This window comes from Pristis pectinata, chromosome 24 (assembly GCF_009764475.1).
Source record: "Pristis pectinata isolate sPriPec2 chromosome 24, sPriPec2.1.pri, whole genome shotgun sequence".
Classification (NCBI taxonomy): Eukaryota; Metazoa; Chordata; class Chondrichthyes; order Rhinopristiformes; family Pristidae; genus Pristis; species Pristis pectinata.
In genome coordinates, this window is record NC_067428.1 from 1,388,426 (window position 1) to 1,407,923 (window position 19,498).

The 19,498-nt window shown below is 52.2% G+C and overlaps 1 protein-coding gene across 1 annotated transcript; it reads left to right on the plus strand.

The window, feature by feature from the left end:
* The first annotated feature begins 8,106 nt into the window (after positions 1-8,106).
* Positions 8,107-15,004, plus strand: LOC127582640 (ubiquitin domain-containing protein TINCR-like). The gene is made up of 2 exons (XM_052038121.1): positions 8,107-8,436; positions 14,252-15,004. Exons 1-2 carry the CDS (start codon positions 8,161-8,163, stop codon positions 14,390-14,392), a joined length of 417 nt encoding a protein of 138 aa, XP_051894081.1. The 5' UTR covers positions 8,107-8,160; the 3' UTR covers positions 14,393-15,004.
* The last annotated feature ends 4,494 nt before the right edge of the window (positions 15,005-19,498 follow it).

A 19,498-nucleotide genomic window follows, 5' to 3' on the forward strand; every position in this document is an offset into this window, starting at 1 on the left:
GGATCCCGCCCCCCAGCAATTCTAGTTTAAACTCCCCCCAGTAGCCTTAGCAAACCTCCCCGCCAGGATATTGGTCCCCGTGGGATTCAAGTGCAACCTGTCCTCTTTGTACAGGTCATACCTGCCCCAAAAGAGGCCCCAATGATCCAGAAATCTGAATCCCTGCCCCTTACTCCAATCCCTCAGCCACGCGTTAACCCTCCACCTCATTCTATTCCTATACTCACTGTCACTCGGCACAGGCAGTAATCCTGAAATTACTACCTTTGAGGTCCTGCTTCTCAACTTCCTTCCTAACTCCCTATTGTCTTTTTTTCAGGACCTCATTCCTTTCCCTACCTATGTCCTTGGTACCAATATGTACCACGACCTCTGGCTGTTCTCCCTCTCTCTGCAGGATATCTTGGACGCGATCTGAAACATCCTGGACCCTGGCACCTGGGAGGCAAACTACCATCCAAGTTTTCTTCCTGCGTCCACAGAATCGCCTGTCTGCACCCCTAACTATAGTGTCCCCTATCACTAGTGCCCTCTCTCCTTCCCGACCCTTCTGAGCCACAGGGCTGGACTCTGTGCCAGAGAAACTGCCACTGTTGCTTCCCCCAGGTAGGCTGTCTCCCCCAACAGTACTCAAGCAGGAGTACTTATTGTCAAGGGGTACAGCCACAGGGGTCTGGTACCTGACTCTTCCCCTTCCCCCTCCTGACTGTGACCCACTTGCCTGCCTCCTGTGGCCCCGGTGTGACCACCTGCCTATCACCTCCTCACTCTCTCTGACCAGACGAAGGTCATCGAGCTGCATCTCCAGTTCCCTAATGCGGTCCCTCAGGAGCTGCAGTTCAACACACCGGGTGCAGATGTGGCCGTCCGGAAGGCTGGGAGACTCCAGGACCTCCCACATCTGACACTGAGCACAGAAAACCACACTCATACTACTTCCTTTCCGCAATTAGCACAGGTAAACCTACCTCGCCTCGCCCTGTTACCGCCTGAGCCCATTGAGCCAAAGCCCAATCACTCTGCTCCCTCTCACTCCGCTGCCCGCTCCGACGCTGCCCTCTGGATATGGCGGTCTTCTTTTTAAACCCTTCGCGCTCAACTGGCTGACGTCACTCACCTGCGCAGTCTCGCCCCTCCATTCCCAAGTAGTAAATACAAAAAAAAACTTAGAATCTCTCCGGAAATCCTTGGCCGTTCCTCTCACAGCCCCCTCGCTCCAAAAAGTTTGTTGGACACTAAACTCTGGTGGGTAGGGAGGGGGATGTAAAAAGACCTCAGGAGGACCTAGATGGAGGGAGTGAGTGGGTGGGTACTACACAGACCACTGAAGACCAACAGGCCATTGAGGGGTAACAGAGAGGTTGCCTTTATAATGAGGAGTAAGGAAGTCTTGTTGCAATTGGTGAGCCCACACCGGGAGTATTGTGGACAGCTCTGTTCTCTTTGACTATGGCAAGTACATCCTTTCCAAGGTAAAGTCAACTTTATTGTTGGATGCACAAGTCCATGTGTGCACAGGTGCAATGAAAAACTTACTTGCAGCAGCATCACAGGCACAGAGCATCAGATAAGCAGCATTCACAAGAAAAACATAAATTAAACATTAATTATATACAACGTTCAAACAAATAAAAACAAAGTCTATTTTAATGCAAAGCAGTCACAGTGTTGCTGTACTGAGGCAGTGATCAGGGTTGTGCCGGTTGGTTCAAGAACCGAATGGTTGAAGGGAAGTCGCTGTTCCTGAACCTGGTGGTGTGGGACTTCAGGCTTCTGTACCTCCTGCCCAATGGTAGCTGCGCGAAGATGGCACGGCCCAGATGGTGGGGATCTTTGATGGTGGATGTTGCCTTCTTGAAGCAGCATCTCCTGTAGATACGCCCAATGGTGGGGAGGGATGTGCCTGTGATGTATTGGGCTGAGTCCACTACTCTGTGCAGCTCCTTACATTAGAACATAGAACATTGAACAGTACAGCACAGGAACAGGCCCTTCGGCCCACAAAGTTGTGCTGAACCAATTACATTAGCAATAAAATGCCCAGCTAAACTAATCCCTTCTGCCTACACAATGTCCATATCCTACTATCTCCCTCACGTCCATGGGCCCATCTAACAGCTTCTTGAATGCCCCTATCTTATCTGCCTCCACCCCCACCCAAGGCAGTGCATTCCAGGCACCCACCACTCTCTGTGTAAAAAACCGGCCCTGCACATCTCCTTTGAACTTTCCCCCTCTGGTATTAGACAATTCAACCCTGGGAAAAGATACCGGCTGTCTACTCTATCTACGCCTCTCATAATCTTATAAACATCCATCAGGTCTCCCCTCAGCCACTGCTGCTCCAGAGAGAACAACCCAAGTTTGCCCAGCCTCTCCTCATAGCACATGCCCTCTAATCCAGGCAGCGTCCTGGTGAACCTCTTCTGCACGCTCTCCACAGTCTCCACATCCTTCCTGTAATGGGGCGACCAGAACTGAATGCAATACTCCAGATGCAGCCTAACTAAAGTTTTATACAGCTGCAGCATAACTTCCTGACTCTTGAACTCAGTGCCTCGACTAATAAAGGCAACCATGCCATACGCCTTCATTACTGCTCTATCAAACTGTGTAGTCACTTTCAGGGTACTGTGGACTTGGATCCCAAGATCCCTCTGCACATCAACATGGTTAAGGTCCTGCCGTTAATAGTGTACTGTCTCTTTACATTTGATCTGCCATGGTGCAACACTTCACTACCACTGACGTGAGACTCACCGGTCTATAGTTTCCAGGATTATCCCTATTTCCCTACTTGAGAAATGGAACAACTTTAGCTACTCATCAGTCCTCCGGGACCTCACCTGTGGCTGGAGAGGACACGAAGATCTTGGTCAAGGCCCCAGCAATCTCATCTCTTGCCTCTCTCAATAACCTGGGGTATATCCCGTCAGGCCCTGTGGGGGCATCCACCTTAATGCTCTTTAAGAGACCCAACACCACCTCCTCCTTGATCTCGAAATGCCCAGCACATTAGCTCCACACTGATCTCCCCGTCCTCCACATCCTTCCCCTTGGTAAATACCGATGTGAGGTGCTCATTAAGGACCTCACCCACATCCTCCGCTTCCAAGCTCATGTTCCCTCCTTTATCCTTGAGTGGTCCTACCCTCTCCCTAGTTGTCCTCTTGCTCTTGACGTATGTATAGAATGCCTTGGGATTCTCTTTAATCCTACAAGGACTTTTCATGGCCCCTCCTGGCTTTTCTAATTCCCTTCTTGAGTTCCTTTCTGGCTTCTTTATAATCCTCAAGGGCTCCATTTGATCCCAGTTTCCTCAGCTTTACATACTTTTCCTTTTTCTCCATGACTAAACCCACCACCTCTCTCGCATCCAAGGTTCCCTTCCCCTCCCATCCTTGTCCGTCCTTCTCACTGGAACATCCCTGTCCTGTGCTCTGTGCAGTCGGTCTTTATACACCCTCCACATGTCAGTTGTGGACTTGCCCAGAAACAGCTGTTCCCAATTAATGCTCCCTAAATCCTGCCGAATTTGCCCTGCTCCCATTTAATACTCTCCCACAAGGTCCATACTTATCCTCATCTATAACTATCTTAAAACTTGAGTTGTGATCACAGTTCCCTGACTGTTCTCCCAACGAAAGGTCAGTCACCTGGCCAGGCTCGTTACCCAACACCAGGTCCAGTCTGGCCCCTCCTCTCGTTGGACTATCGACATATTGATTTAAGAAACCCTCCTGGATACACCTAACAAATTGTGCCCCGTCTAAACCTCTTGCACTAAGGAGATCCCAGTTTATATTTAGGAAGTTGAAGTCACCCACGACAACAACCCCATGAGTTCACACCTTTCCCTAATCTGCCTGCATATCTGTTCCTCAGTGTCTCAGTGGCTATTGGGGGGTTTGTGGTATAATCCCATCAGAGTGATTGCACCTTCCTTATTTTTGAGTTCTACCCACATAGACTCAGTGGACGAGCCCTGCATTGTGTCCCCTCTGAGTGCAACTACCCCTGCCCCCCTTTACCCCCCTCTCTATCCTTTCTAAAACATCAAAACCCTGGAACATGAAGCACCCATTCCTGTCCCTCTCTCAACCAACATCATAGTTCCGTGTACTGATCCAAGCTCGAAGTTCATCTCCCTGACCCATAACGCTCCCAGCATTCAAATACACACACTTCAAACTGCCTGTCCCATTGTGTCTTTTACTTTGCTCCTGCCTGTGTTTACTGGCCCTGACATCGACCTCCCTCTCAATCCCTTCACTTTCTGACCCAGTGCTCTGGTTCCTATCCCCCTACCAAACTAGTTTAAACATCCCTGAGTAGCACCAGTGAACTTCCTGGCCAGGATTTTAGTTCCCCTCCAGTTGAGGTGCAACCCGTCCCTCTGTACAGGTCACTCCTGCCCCAGAAGAGGTTCCAATGATCCAAGAAACTGAAACCCTGCCCCCTGCACCAGTTCCTCAGCCACTCAGTCATCTGTTCTAGCTTCCTATTCCTGCCCTGACTAGCCTGTGGTACCGGCAGTAATCCAGAGATTACTACCTTGGAGGTCCTGCTCTTCAGCCTCTTTCCTAACTCCTGCACAGGACCTCTCCCCCCTTCCTACCTATGTCATTGGTGCCAATGTGCACCACGACCTCTGGCTGCTCACCATCCCCCTTGAGAATATTCTGTAGCTGCTCAGAAACATCCCTGACCCTAGCACCTGGGACCATCCTGGTGTCTCTTTCACAGCCACAGAATCTCCTGTCTGCCCCCCTAATTATCGAGTCTCCTATCGCTACTGCTCTGCCTGACTTTACCCTTCCCTGCTGAGCCGCAGAGCCGGCCACAGTGCCACTGACCTGGCTGCTGCTGCTGTGCCCTGATAGGTCATTTCCCCCAGCAGTATCCAGAGGGGTAGACTTGCTGCTGAGAGGTATGGCCACAGGGGACCCTGCACTGACTGCTTACTCCCCTTACTTATCCTGGTGGTCACCCATCTCTCTGCAGCCTGTACCCTGGGTGTGACCACCTCGGTGAAAGTCTCATCTATGAGGTTTTCAGCTTCCCAGATGGTCCCGAGTACATCCAGCTCCAGTGCCAGTTCCTTGACCTGGTCAGTCAGGAGCTGCAGCTGGGTGCACTTCCTGCAGGCGTAGTCACCAGGGAGACCGACTTCCCACATCTACAGGAGGAGTATTCCACTGCCCTGACTGCCCTCCTGCCTGCACTGAATCAAGGACTAAGGATTTACAGACAACAAAATAAAGACCTTACCAGTTCTTACCTGTGCCTTCTCACTAAAACCTGCTCACACTCCCCTCACCTGGGTCACTTACTCAGCCTCTTCTCGCCGAAGCCTCAGTCCCCCACCCTAACAGCGAACTGCTCTGAAATGGCCGCTCCGCTTAACCCTCGCTTCCTTTTATTGGCTGCTGCCAATTAGCTAATTAGCCAATTATTATCAATAATATGCAAGTGTGCCTCTGTAGGGCTTCCACTCACTGAAAGTGAACACCAAGGACAGAGATGGACCTCTTTTGAAAAATCACGCCTCTCGTTCCTGCACATTCGAATTGCCGTACCGGGTCACAATGCAACCAGTCAGGATACTTTCAACAGGACATCTGTAGAAGTGTGTTGGAGTGCTCAGTGACAAGCCAAACCTCCTTAACCTCCTAAGAAAGTAAAGACACTGGCGCGCCTTCCTTGTGATTGCATCGATGTGCTGGGCCCAGGACAGGTCGTCTGATATGTTAACACCCAGGAATTTAAAGCTGCTGACTCTCTCCACAGCCGATCCCCAGTGTAGACCGGCGCAAGTTCACCCTCCTTCCCCTTCCTGGAGTCAACAATCAGCTCTTCAGTTTCACTGACGTTGAGCGAGAGGTTGTTGTTACGGCTCCACTCACCCAGGTGTCCTATCTCGCTCCTGTACACTGACTCATCGCCACCTGTTGATTCGTCCAACAACAGTGGTGTTGGCGGTGAATTTGTACATGGTGTTGGAACCGTGCTTAGCCACACAGTGATATGTGTACAGGGAGTAGAGCAGGGGGTAAGCACGCAGACTTGAGGTGCCCCTGTGTTGATGGTCAGTGAGGAGGAGATGTTGTTACTGACCCTCACTGACTGAGGTCTGTCGATGAGGAAGTTGAGGATCCAGTTGCAGAGGGAGGTGCAGAGGCCCAGGTGTTGAAGCCTGATGATGAGTTTGGATGGAACAGCATGAACAGCAGCCCTACGTGTGAGCTCCTGTTGTCCAGATGGTCCAGAGCAGAGTGAAGAGCCAGAGAAATCGCACCTGTTGTGGCGGGAGGCAAATTGGAGCAGATCCAGGTCACCCCTGAGGCAGGAGTTGATTCGTGCCATAAACATTCTCTCCAAGCACTTCAGTACGGTTGATGTAAGTGCCACTGGATGGTGGTCATTGAGGCAGGTCACCCCGCTGTTTTCGGGCACCGGTACAGTAGATGCCTTTCTGAAGCAGGTGGGAACCTCAGACCACGGAAGCGAGAGGTTGGATCTGTCTGTAAATATTCCAGCAGTTGGTCCGCACAGAAATTTAGTGCTCGGCCAGGAACGCTGTCTGGACCCAACGCCTTTTGTGGATTCACCCTGTTGAAGGATGCCCAGTCATTGGTCTCAGAGACTGAGATTCCAGGGTGACCCGGAGGTGTGGGTCCCGTGTGGGTGTGTCATAGTTCCCCCTGTCAAAGCGAGCACAGAGGCACTGAGCTCATCTGGGAGTGATAGGTGGCTGCCACTTACACTGCCTGATCTCACCCTGTAGGGCTTGTATTGTGCAAGCCTGCCACAGCTGTCGAGTGTCCATCTGTGGCTCCAGTTCAGTCTCAAGTTGCCTCTTTGCACTCGCAATGGCCTCTGGAGATTGTACCTGGACTTCTTGTCTAACTCTGGACCACCAACCCCAAACGCCACAGATCCAGCCCTCAGCAGATTCCAAATCTCCAGGTTCGTCCAGGGCTTCTGGTTGGGGAAGACCCGGAATGTTTCTGTGGGTACACACTCGTCCACGCACGTCCTTATGAAGTTGATGACGACTGTGGCATATTCATTCAGGTCTGCTGATGAATCCTTGAACATGGTCCAGTCCGCTGGCTCGAAGCAATCCGGAATCCACTCCAATGCCTTGTCGTCCAGCTCTTCATCGTCCCCTTCCCCGTGCCGCGCTCTTCAGTCTGTGTCTGTACGCTGGCAAAAGGAGCACAGTCAGGTGGTTGCATTTACCAACGTGCGGGCGAGGGATGGAGTGGTCAGTGCTTCTAGTGCTGGTTCAGCAGTGGTCGGGTGTGTTGGGTCCAGACTGGTTCATTAGACTGGTTCCAGGGATGGTGGGTTTGCTGTATTGAATAGAAGGGGCCTGTGTTCTCTTGTGTTTAGAATAATGAGAAGAGATTTCATTGAAACTTGCTAAGTTGTTAAAGTGAGGAATTTAAATAAATTGAATAGTTAAACAATTGTTAAATTGTCACAGGCTTGATGTCAGGATGTTTCCCCTTGTTGAGGATTCTGGAACTAGGGACACAATTTGAGAGTACCAGGTAGGCCATTAGGACTGAGATTTGTTCACTCAGAGGACGGTGAACCTTTGGGATTCTCTACCCAGAGGATGTGAAGACTCCGAGATCGACAGGTTTCTGGGCATTAGGGGAATCGAGGAAAATGGTCTGAGGTAGAAAATCAGCCGCGGTCTCGCTGAAGGGGGAGCAGGTCTGAAGGGCTGTGCGGCGAACTCCTGCACTGACGTACGAAGGGTCCTGGCATTACTTTGCGAGAATCATTAAGGAGGTTGTCAAGGCAACCCAAGGTTGCCGTGGGGTTGTCATGGTGCTATCCCAGGTTACCGTGGTGCTATATCAGGTTGTTGCGGGGGTTTCACCTTTAGCAGCAGTCAATGGAATGTGCTTGGCACTGGGTCACCACTGCTCAGTGCTGGGTGGTGCACGGTAACACTGCTACCAGTCACAGCTTTGTTTAATCAGAGGGTGTGGAAGGCAGAGTGTTGGGGAATGTTGCAGAACCAGTTCCTAGCGAGGTCTGGCTCATAAAGTGTAAGATGATAGGGGAGGGAGGGTGCTTGTTGTTCACAGTCCGAGACGTCCTCAGCAGGGCTGCTGACTGACGGGCGGTCACTGAGCTGGAATGAACATGGTGCAGAGACTGCTCTCTCACTGGGTCAGAACGGAGCTCGGGGTCCAGCTCCCGGATAGTCAACAGTTGGTCACGGTCAGGGTGAGGCCAAATGACACAATAAAACACATCCGTCTCCACCTGGTCAGACAGGGAGTCACCTCCTGGAAGATGAGCTTCACTTATAAAGGCCGAGAACTCGGAGAAAATGAGACGCTGGAAGAGAGTAACATCACCTCGGGGGCAGTTCTGGTGTTGGTGAAGGACGGCCACTCCCCACCCTCAACGGTGAGTCTGCTGCTCAACGGCCACTCAGCATTGTCTGCGGCCAAGGAGAACCGGTTGCCCCAAACCGAGGCCAGAAGAGATTTGTTGCCATTCCCATTGGTGTCATTTTCAGCTCTGCTCGTCTTCCTGTTCTGTGCTGGGTGCTCCGACTGTGCTTTGTGGTGTTCTACTTTGCCAGGTCATGTGACTGCTCAGCTGCCGTCAGTCTGACCCTGACCCTGACCCTGACTCTGACCCTGACTGAGCCTCTATTGAATTTCAGGTGGGAGCAGCCTCAGAGCAGGCTGTGCTGGCCCAGGTTAGCACAGGACTGGCCCAGGTTAGCACAGGACTGGCCCCTGATGATGACCCTCTCACTGCTCCTGCACTGAGCATTCCCTCTCTCCTCTGCAGAGATGCCTTCTGCTGGCAAGGCCCCAAGCTCTAGAATAAACTCTCAACGTCCCTCAACCCCTCTGATTCGCCTTCCTGCCATCCCAACACATTTTTGAACAAGCTTGTTCACAAGTCCCATTATCTGGAGATCCGACTCTGTCACATTGAGTTTGATGGCCATGTCCACTGAAGGTCTGTGTTACACTGATCCTGCAGCTGCCGTTGCTGAAGCTACACTGGCTCGGATCACTACAGTCCCGACCTTAGCTGATCCAAACTCCGGCTACACGGCCCTGGGTCACATGGGAAGGTGAGTGACCTGATCAGGTCCAGGCGGCCACTGACTCCACCAGCCAAAGGAAGCAAATGGCAACATCGAGTTCAAAGGGTTACCTTCAAACAAAGAGACACCAGAAAAGAGCTGAAACATGAAAATCCTGTGGGGAAAGTGGGGCCTCCGTGGTTGAGGATAAATATAAATATTAAATCCAAAGAAGAGGTTGCACGGCAGTAGACCTGGGGACTGGCAGCGTTTTAGAACTCAGCAAAAGTGGACCGAGGAATTGACAGAAATGGCAGCTTAGGATGTGGGAGTGGACTGGTTAGAGGGTGGGGGTGTCCAAAGGAAAAGACCAGTAACGGGAGGATGAGCTACTGAGGGGTCTAGACAGGGTAGGTGGAGAATCTAGAACAGGGGTCACTGCTTAAAAATAAGAGGCTGGCATTTCAGAGAGAGACGAGGTGAGATTTTTAATCACGGCATTACAAAGTCTTTGGAGACACAAGAGATTCCGCAGCAGCTGGAATCTGGAGCAACTGCTGCGGGGCAGGCAGCATCCACGGAGGGATCGAGACCCTTCGTCAGGACTGGAAAGGAAGAGGGGAGAAGCCGGAATAAAGAGAGTTGTGGAGAACTGGATGGTGAGGAGGAGGGAGGGATGGAGGGGTGAAGAGTGATGAGGTGTTGAGGGGAGGGGTGAGGGCTGAGGAGATGAGGCCGCGGTGAGGAGTTGAGGGGCAGGGAGTGACTATTGTGGAGGACAGAGTGAGGAGGTGATGGGCAGGGAGGGGCAGCAGGGTGTTGACTCACAGCCCCAGAGGGAGCTGACCCTCTCTCCTGCCTGTGTGGGGTTTGGCCACGTGGGTCTCCCCCCGGGGCTCCGGTTTCCTCCCACAGACCAAAGACGTGCGGGTCGGTGGGTTAACTGGCTGCTGTAAGTTGCCCCCAGTGTGTGGGTGAGGGGTAGAATCTGGGGGCAGTAGATGGGAATGTGGGTTGGTGTCAATGGGTGGTTGATGGTCTACCTGGACTCGATGGGCCGAACTGCCTGCTGTCATGCTGTAGCTCTCTGTGAGGAGGTGACAGGGAGGAGGGAGTGGGGAGTCGGGAGGTGTGGTGAGTGAGGGTGTGAGGGGTAATCGGGAGGTTGGTGGGGAGGGGGTGATGAGGTAGGGATGGGGGGTAGGTGAGGACTGGGGGAGTAGGTGAAGGGTAATGGGGAGGGGTTGAGGGGAGGGGTGATGGGAAGGGGAGGGGTTATGGGGAGGGGAGAGGGCTGATGGGGAGGGGAGGGGTGACGAGGGGGGTAACAGGGAGGGGGAGGGGTGATGGGGAGGGGAGGGGTGATGAGGGGGTGACAGGGGGTCAGGGAGGGGGAGGGGTGAATGACCATTTACTGAACCTCCCTTTCTCCCAGCTCCCTGAGTTCACTGCTTGTTCACACGTTCTCCCACAGACTTGATGAGCGGTGTGCAGGGACAGAGCTGTCCTGGGACAGGCAGGTGCCTGGCTCCAGCTTGCGGGGACCACCCCTCTCAGGCTTCAGAAGCAGCAGAGATGTTGTGAAGGTGCTGAAGGTGAGACACGAGGTCAGGCTCCGGCAGGGACACTGGAGAGGACACAACACCAAGTGATGACGGAGGGGCCGGACTTCCCTGCTCTGCCGAGATCACTGGAGCGTGGGTTGTGTCACAGGCTGCTCCCGAGGACCCTGCTGACCCGGACAGACTCCACAGAACATCAGGGCCCCAGGCCTGGTGCCAGATGGTCCCAGAACCCAGCGACACAGCTCGGAGCGATGACGTCAGGACATCTCGTACAGAGGATCCCTGGCATCCACGAGTAACCCCCAGCAAGGCGGCTCTTCAGCCTGCTCTCCATGTGAGGCTTGGGTCCCGGCCGAGCTCAGCCAATCTCTGACCGGGAATGACCTGGTTAGACCGTTGACCCCCACGACCCCCACAGCTTGTTCACACTGCCCAGCAGAGGAACCCAGAGGAGAGCCAATGCACTGCCAAAGGCACATAGTGCCATTCAGCAGGGTAACAGGCCATTCGGTCCACCATGTCCGTATTAATTCCATCTTCCAGCACTTGGCCCACAGCCCCCTATGCCTGGGCGATTTCAATGCTCACTTTAGACCCGTCTTAAATGCTGTCAGTGACTCTGCCTCCACCACTCTCTCCAGCAGTGTGTTGCAGGTACTCAACGCTCTCTGGGTGAAAAAGGTCCACCTCAGATCCCCCTAAATCTCTTCCCCCTTACCCCTTACCCCAGATCTGTGTCCTCTAGTTTTATCAACCGCTGGCATGGGGAATAGTTTCCTGCAGTTTGCCCTCATCATGTTATACACCTTGTCATGTCCCCTTGAACCCCCTCTGCTCCAGGGTAAACAATCATGTCCTTCCTATAGTGTGGTGACCAGAACTGCCGGCAGGACTCCAGCTGAGGTCTGACCAATATTTTATAAAGTTGGAACATAACCTCCCTGCTTTTGTATTCAATGCCCCAACTAATGAGGCCAGTCTCCCAAATGCTGCCTTAACCACATTATCTACCTGTGCTGCCACCTTCAAGGATTGTTGGACTTGTACACCAAGGTCCCTCTGTTCCTCAGTACACCCCAGGGCCCCACCACCCATGGTGTATGTCCCAGCCTCATTAGCGCACCCAAAATGCATCACCTCACAGCTATCAGGATTAAACTCCATCTGCCGTTTCTCAGCCCATTTCACCAACACATTGACATCACCCTGGAGCCTAAAACCACCCCCCTCACTGCCAACAGCTTCGCCAGTCTTTGTGTCACCTGTGAACTTACTGATTGTGCCTTTCACACCCACATCCACCCACAACCCCACCCACACCCCCACACACGCCCCCCACACCCACACCCCCACCTGCACCCCCACCCGCACCTACATCCACCCACCCACACACACACACACACACACACACACACACACACACACACACACACACACACACACACACCCTCACCGACATCCACCTCTGCCCACGGTGCAGGTGTAGATTTACCTGCAAGTAGATGCTCCCAGTCTACCTCTGCCAGGTCCTGTCTTATTTTAATGAAATTGGTCTTCCCCTAATTTAAGACCTTTATTTCCTGGTCCATTCCTATCTTTTGAAATACACAGTTACAGTTATCTCCAAAATGCTCCCCTGCTGACACTCCCTCCACCTAACTGACTGCACTCCCCAAGGTCCAGTAATCTTCCCTTGATGGTCTGTCCACATACTGTGTCAAAAAGCTCTCCTGGACACATCTGAAAAATCCCACCCCTCTGAGCCTTTCACACTAAGGCAATCCCACTTAGTATTTGGGAAATTGAAATCCTCTGGTACTATCGCCCTGTTTTATCACATCTCTCTGTTATTTGCCACATATCTGTTCCTCTTTCTCCTGTTGACTGTTAAGTGGTCTGTAATACACCCCCAGCAAAGTTCCTAATCTCCACCAATATGGCCAAGTTTGAGCAGCCTTCTGGGATATCCTCCCTCAGTACTGCAGTGATGTGTTCCTGGACTAACAGTGCGATACCACCTCCTCCTTCACATCCCCCTTCTGTCTCTCCTGAAAGTTCTGTACGCTGGGACGCTGAGTTGTCAGTCCTGCCCGTCCTTCAACCATGTCTCAGTGACGGCAACAATATTGTAGTCCCATGTGTTAGTTAAAGCTTTGAGTTTTTAGAAAAACTTTATTTATACAGCACGGTAACAGGCCGTTCTGGCCCAGCGAGCCCGCGCCGCCCAATTACACCCATGTTAACCTACTAACCCATACGCCTTTTGGAATGTGGGAGGAAACCGGAGCACCCGGAGGAAACCCACGCAGTCACGGGGAGAATGCGGGAATTGAACCCGATCGTTGGCGCTGTAATAGTGTTACACTAACCGCTATGCTACCATACCACACACCGACCTCACCAGTTAGACCCCTTGCATTAAAACAAATGTAATTGAGCTTTGTGCTCCCCCCGTGCATTTTACCCTCCTGCTCTCCCCACTGGACTTGCTGTTTCTCCTCTAGGTGACTGTACCTCCCCGTCTGAACATCTACTCTCAGACCCATTCCCCTGCTAACTCAGTGTAGACCTTCCCCAACAGCAGCAGCAAACCTCCCGCAACAATGTTGGTCCCACTGTGGTTAAGGTGCACCCGGTCCCACTTGTACAGGTCCCACCTTCCCCAGAAACAGTCCGAATGATCCAGGAACCTAAAGCCCATCCTCGTGCACCATCCCTTCAGCCACACATTCATCTGACCTCTCCTGTTCCTGCACTCACTCGCTGTGGCACCGGAACCAATCAAGAGATTAGTCTTTGAGGTCCTGCTCTTTAAACAACTCCAAGCTCCCCATGCTCTTGTTTCAGGACCTCACCCCATCTCCTACCCGTGTCGTTAGTCCCAGTATGTACCACACCCACTGGCTGTTCACCCTCCCTCTTCAGAATGTCTGGCAGCCACTCCGAGACTTCCTGACCCCAGCGCCAGGGAGGCAACACACCATCCTGGAGTCTCGTTTGCCCATCTGCCCCCAACACTATCCCCACCTGTGCAGCACAGCCCTCTGTGGTGCCACCAACTGGGCTGTTGCTCCTGTTTCCCTGAGAGGCCATTCCCCCCAGAGGTATCCAACACGGTACACCTGTCTGAGAGGGGAACGACCACAGTGAACTCCTGCACTACCTGCCTGCCCTCACTGCCCCTCCTGGTGATCACCCATCTCTCTGTCTGTACCTGTGGGGTGACCCACTCACTAAACGTACCGTCTACCACATTTTCTGCATCCCGGATATTCCATCGCTATTCCAACTGCAGCTCCAACTGCTCCATACAGTCTGACAGGATCTACAGTCGGACACTTCCTGCGGGTGTAATCACCAGGGACACTGATCTCCCACATCCTGACAATCCCACTGCCCGAGCTTCTGTATCCTTTACCCCAGTCCCTTCTATTAAGAGAGAGAAGAAAAACACGTTACCTTGTCACTATTCACCCTCCTCACTAAAGCCTGATGCTCACAAAATCCCGCACTTTGACCTCAACAGTAGCATTTTGACCTCACTGCCCCTCTCAAGATGGCTGCTCCCACTCTTGCTGACGATCCTTTTATAATGTTGCCACTGAACCTGTAGGTGTTGCTGGTCTCACTGACACATCTGCCTTACCTGTGTGAAAACCCAAGACGTTCATGTGGAGAGCGGTGTTGGTGGATGACGGTTGAAATGGGGGATGATCTGAGTGGTTGCTCCTTTCTCTGCCACAAGCTTTGCTGAGAGTGAATGGACTGCCCTCGAAGACACCACAATGCAGCAACTGGACCCTGATTCATGGGCATCAGCTGGAGGTCAACAGAGCACAGTGGGTGGACAGCAGGCAGAAGCACTGGCCACTGTGTGTGCAACAGGGTTCCAGCACTGGGAGCAGGGCGTCAGACACAGGGTGAGGTCACTGGGTACTGGGAGTCAGATGGGGGGAGGTACAGGAATGCAGGAGGTGGATGGATGAGATGGCGAGGGAGCCTGTGAAATGAGGTTGGGGTTGAGATGGTGGACGGTGGGTGGGTGGGCTCAGAGAGGTGTGGATGGCACTATCTGGGAAGGACAGGTGGACCCCCAACTCTGTCAGTTGTCCCATTTCATCCCTCAGCCCTCGGCTCACCGACACAAACCATCCCAACGCCTCACTCCACATGGGTAGTGGACACAGTGGGGGCTCCGACTGAGCTCCTCTGCTGGGTCATTGTGACAAGCCTTGACGACTGACCAGAGCAGATCCTGGGGAGATCTCCACCAGCCGGGCCATTGGAACCAGAGAGAACCGATGGGTCAGGGTCGGTGCTTTGTGCTGCTGTGGGAATGATGTTCATTAAAGTGTATTCACTGGAAGTGTCGTCTCAGGCTTTGATTGGTTTGAAGATATTCTCACTCAGAAGGTGAGCAATCCACAACTAGCAAAGCAGGACACTCACCCTGGCAACAGTCACATCGAAGATTGGAGCCAGAGCAGCTCGTTACACCCCGACCGTCACTAACGTCACCCACTTCAGCACCCGTCCCCACCTCCCCACTGTCCCCACCATCCCTACTTCCCCCAACTCCTCACTGACCCCACCGTCCCCATGTCCTCCACCTCCCCACCTCCCCCAACATCTCCACCACCCCGACCATCCCCACCTCCCCCCTGTCCCCACCTTCCCCACCTCCCCCCTGTCCCCACCTTCCCCACCTCCCCCATGTCCCCACCGTCCCCACCTCCTCCACCATCCCCACCTCCCCCACCGTCCCCACCTCCCTCACCTCCACCACCGTCCCCACCACCACCACCGTCCCCACTGTCCCAACCGTCCCCACCTCCCCCACCACCACCACCTCCCCCTCCGTCCCCACCTTCACCACCTCCCCCAACATCCCCACCTCCCCCAACACCCCTTCATCCTTTTGGCCTTAAGGAATCTCTCCACCTCCTTCTTGAACACATTCAAAGAGTTGTCCCCCTCCACCCTCTGTGGGAGAGAGTTCCACGGGTTCACCAGCCACGGGGTGAAGAAATCTCTCCTGACCTTAGTTGCAGAGTCACACGGTACAGAAACAGGCCCTTCGGCCCACCATCTCCCTACTGATACTAATCCCATTTACCAGCCGACTGTGCCTTGGCAATTCATCTGCTCATCTAAATGTTCCTGACTGTAGTGAGAGTGCTGGCTTCCACCTGTTCCAGGCTGCAACCTCTGGGTAAAAGGAATTCCTCTGATCATCCCTGAACCTCTTACTCCTCACCGTAAACCTTGGTCTTAGATTCCTCTGCCACGGGGAAAAGTTTCTATCTACCCTACCTATGTCTCATATAATGTTGCATCGCGCTATCAGGTCCCCCCTCAGCTCTACTCCAGGAAAACAAACCCAGCCCATCCCTTCTCTCCTCGTAACCGAAACCCTCTGTCCCAAGCAGCACCCTGGTGAGTCTGCTCTGTACCGTCTCCAACACGGTCACATGTTGTACCCACATCCTACGGTGCTGGTTCAGGACTCCCCTGCCACTGGAAACATCCTCCTGTCTGAACCTATTAGAACTTTATAGACCCCTTCTCTTCTGCTAAGCTCCAGTGAGTTTGGGTCCAATTGACCCACTCCCTCCTCACACATTGCTCCTGCCGTCCCAGGACACCTCCGCTACTCTTCCCCCCACAGCAACAACACCCTTCCCCGGATAAGGAGGCCAAAGCTGCACACACACTCCGGCTGTGGTCCCACTGAGGCCCTGTCCTGCTGCAGTAGGACGTCCCTGCTCCTGTACTCCACCCCCTCACACTGACGGCCTTTCCAACTGTTCACTGCACCTCAACACTTGCCCTCAGTGACTGGTGGACGAGGACACCCAGAGCTCACAGCCCCCTCCCCTTTCCCAGTCCGTCACCATTCAGGTAATAACCTTCCTGTTCTTAGACCAAAGTGGGTACCCTCACATTTATCCACACTGAACTGTACCTGCCCCATACTTGCCCACTCACCCGACGTGTCTCAGTCACACTGGAGCCTCTGTATCCTCCTCACAGCTCGCACTCCTCCAGCTTCGTCTCCTCCACAACCGTGGAGGTATTACGTTTAGATCCCTCATCCAGCTCATTGGTACGTTGTGAACAGCAGGGGTCTGGTCACTGATCCCTGCGGAACCCCAGGCCCTGCCTGCACCCGGAGCAGGACCTGGTTATTCCTTCTCAAAGTGAAAATCTCCAGTGTTTCTCCTGTCACGCTCATTCCCACCTGGGGTTGTGATCCAGCCCATGGACCCTCCGGATGACCTAGCCTGATGCTGTGGTGCAGGACTGCAGGCACACTACACTGCTGGAGAGACCGATGTTTGGGCAGCTGAAGAGAGGAGACATTGTGAATCTCTTCCCCAACTTCTGACATCACGTTGCTGGTTGTGGCATCTTGAACTGTTTGGATAAAATGTCAGTGACCTGAAGCATTAAATGTTTCTCCCTCCATAGATGCCGCCTGACCTGTTGAGTTTCACCAGCATTTTCTGATTTTATTTCAAATTTCCAGCATTTGCAGTTTTTGCTTCACTCAAAATCTTGGAATGGAATGGAATTGGTTTATTTGTCACTTCTACAGTGAAAAACTTGTCTTGCATACCGTTCATACAGATCAATTCATTACACAGTGCATTGAGGTAGTACAGAGTAAAAACAACACAGAGCAAAGTGTCACAGCTACAGGGAAGTGCAGTGCAGGCAGACAATAAGGTGCAAGGTCATAACGAGGTAGATTGTGAGGTCAGAGTCCATCTCATTGTATAAGGGAACCATTCAATAGTCTTATAACAGCAGGATAGAAGCTGTCCTTGAGCCTGGTGGTACGTGCTTTCAAGTTTTTATATCTTCTGCCTGATGGGAGAGATTATGTTGGCTGTTTTACTGAGGCAGCAAGAAGTGTAGACAGAGTCTATGGAGGGGAGGCTGGTCTCCATGATGGGCTGAGCTGTGTCCACAGCTCTCTGCAGTTTCTTCTTGTCCCGGGGAGAGCAGTTGCCGTCCCAAGCCGTGATGTATCCAGATAGGATGCTTTCTATGGTGCATTGACAAAAGTTGGTGGGTGTCAAGGGGGACATGCCATATTTCTTTAGCTTCCTGAGGAAGTAGAGGTGCTGGTGAGCTTTCTTGGCCGTGGTGTCTACGTGGTTGGAACAGGACAGGCTACTGGTGATGTTCACTCCCAGGAACTTGAAGCTCTCGACCCTCTCGACCTCAACACAATTGACGCAGACAGGTGCATGTACACCGCCCCCTTTCCTGAAGTCAATGACCAGCTCTTTTGTTTTGCTGACATTGAGGGAAAGGTTGTTGTCATGACATCATGAAACTAAGCTCTCTGTCTCCTTCCTGTACTCTGACTCATCGTTATTTGAGATACGGCCCACTATGGTGGTATCATCTGCAAACTTGTAGAATCTGGCCACTCAGTCATGGGTGTATAGGGAGTAGAGTAGAGGGCTGAGGACCAGCCTTGTGGGGCACCAGTGTTGAGAATAATCGTGCTGGAGGTATTGCTGCCTATCCTCACTGATTGCGGTCTGTTGGTCAGGAAGTCAAGGATCCAGTTACAGAGGGAGGTGTTGAGTCCCAGGTCTCAGAGTTTGGTGATGAGTTTGCTTGGAATTATAGTATTGGAGGTGGAGCTGTAGTCAATAAACAATAGTCTAACATAGGTGTCTTTACTGTCCAGATGCTCCAGAGATGAGTGTAGGGCCAGGGAGATGGCATCCGCCATAGACCTGTTTCAATGATAGGTGAATTGCAGTGCGTCGAGGTTGTCTGGGAGGCTGGAGTTGATGTGAGCCATGACCAGCCTCTCGAAGCACTTCATGATGCTGGATGTCAGAGCCACTGGTCGGTAGTCATTGAGGCATGTTACCTTGTTTTTCTTAGGTACCAGGATGATCATGGTCTTCTTAAAGTAGTGGGAACCTCAGATTGAAGCAGGGAGAGGTTAGAGTGTCTGCAAATACCCCCACCAGCTGATCGGCACAAGATCGGAGCACTTGGTCGGGGACACCATCTGGGCCAGATGCTTTCCATGGGTTCACTCTCTGGAAGACGAATCTTACGTCCTCGATGTTGACCACGGGTTCAGGTGCATCGGAGGCTGTTGGGGTGGGTGGTGACATTCCAATCCCCTTCTGTTCAGAACGTGCATAGAATGTGTTAAGCTTATCGGGAGGGGATGTGCTGTTGTCAACGATGCTGCCTGACTTTGTTTTGTAGCCCGTTATAGCGTGTAAGCCCTGCCACAACTGACAGCTGGTCTGGGACTCGATTTTGGACTGATATTGTCTCTTCGCAGCTCTGATAGCTTTACGGACGTGGTATCTCGATTTCTTGTAAAGGTCAGGGTCACCTGATTTGAACACCGCAGTCCTGGACTTCAGTAGGGAGTGGGTCTCCCAGTTCATCCATGGTTTCCAGTCTGGAACACCCGGATTGTCCTCTTTGGTACACAGTCCTCTACACACCTGCTGATAAAGTCTGTGATGGTGGTGACATACTCATCAAGGCTGGCAGCTAAGTCTTTGGACATGGACCAGTCCACTGTCTCAAAGCAGTCAAGAGTGAATTTTTTCCTCTGAATAATTTGGTACCATTTGATATTAATATTCCTTTTAAAATTGTAAGAAATCATTTTACCTATTTGGGAGTGTCAATTACTAAAAATTATAAGCATTTATTTAAAGAAATTTTTTTTACCTTATTACACTATGTGAAAAGGGTTTTATCAAGTTGGTCTCCCCTTTCTATATCATTGATTGGCCGAATTAATGTTATTAAAATGAATATTTTACCTAAATTTATATATCTATTTCAGGCTTTACCTGTTTTT

What these genes read in the sequence shown, in the direction of transcription:
- LOC127582640 (XM_052038121.1), top strand. Translation starts at nt 8,161, where the DNA reads ATGAACATGGTGCAGAGACTGCTCTCTCACTGGGTCAGAACGGAGCTC. An exon ending in GCCACTCCCCACCCTCAACG is followed by an intron (nt 8,437 to 14,251) that starts GTGAGTCTGCTG and finishes CTGAACCTGTAG; the next exon opens with GTGTTGCTGGTCTCACTGAC.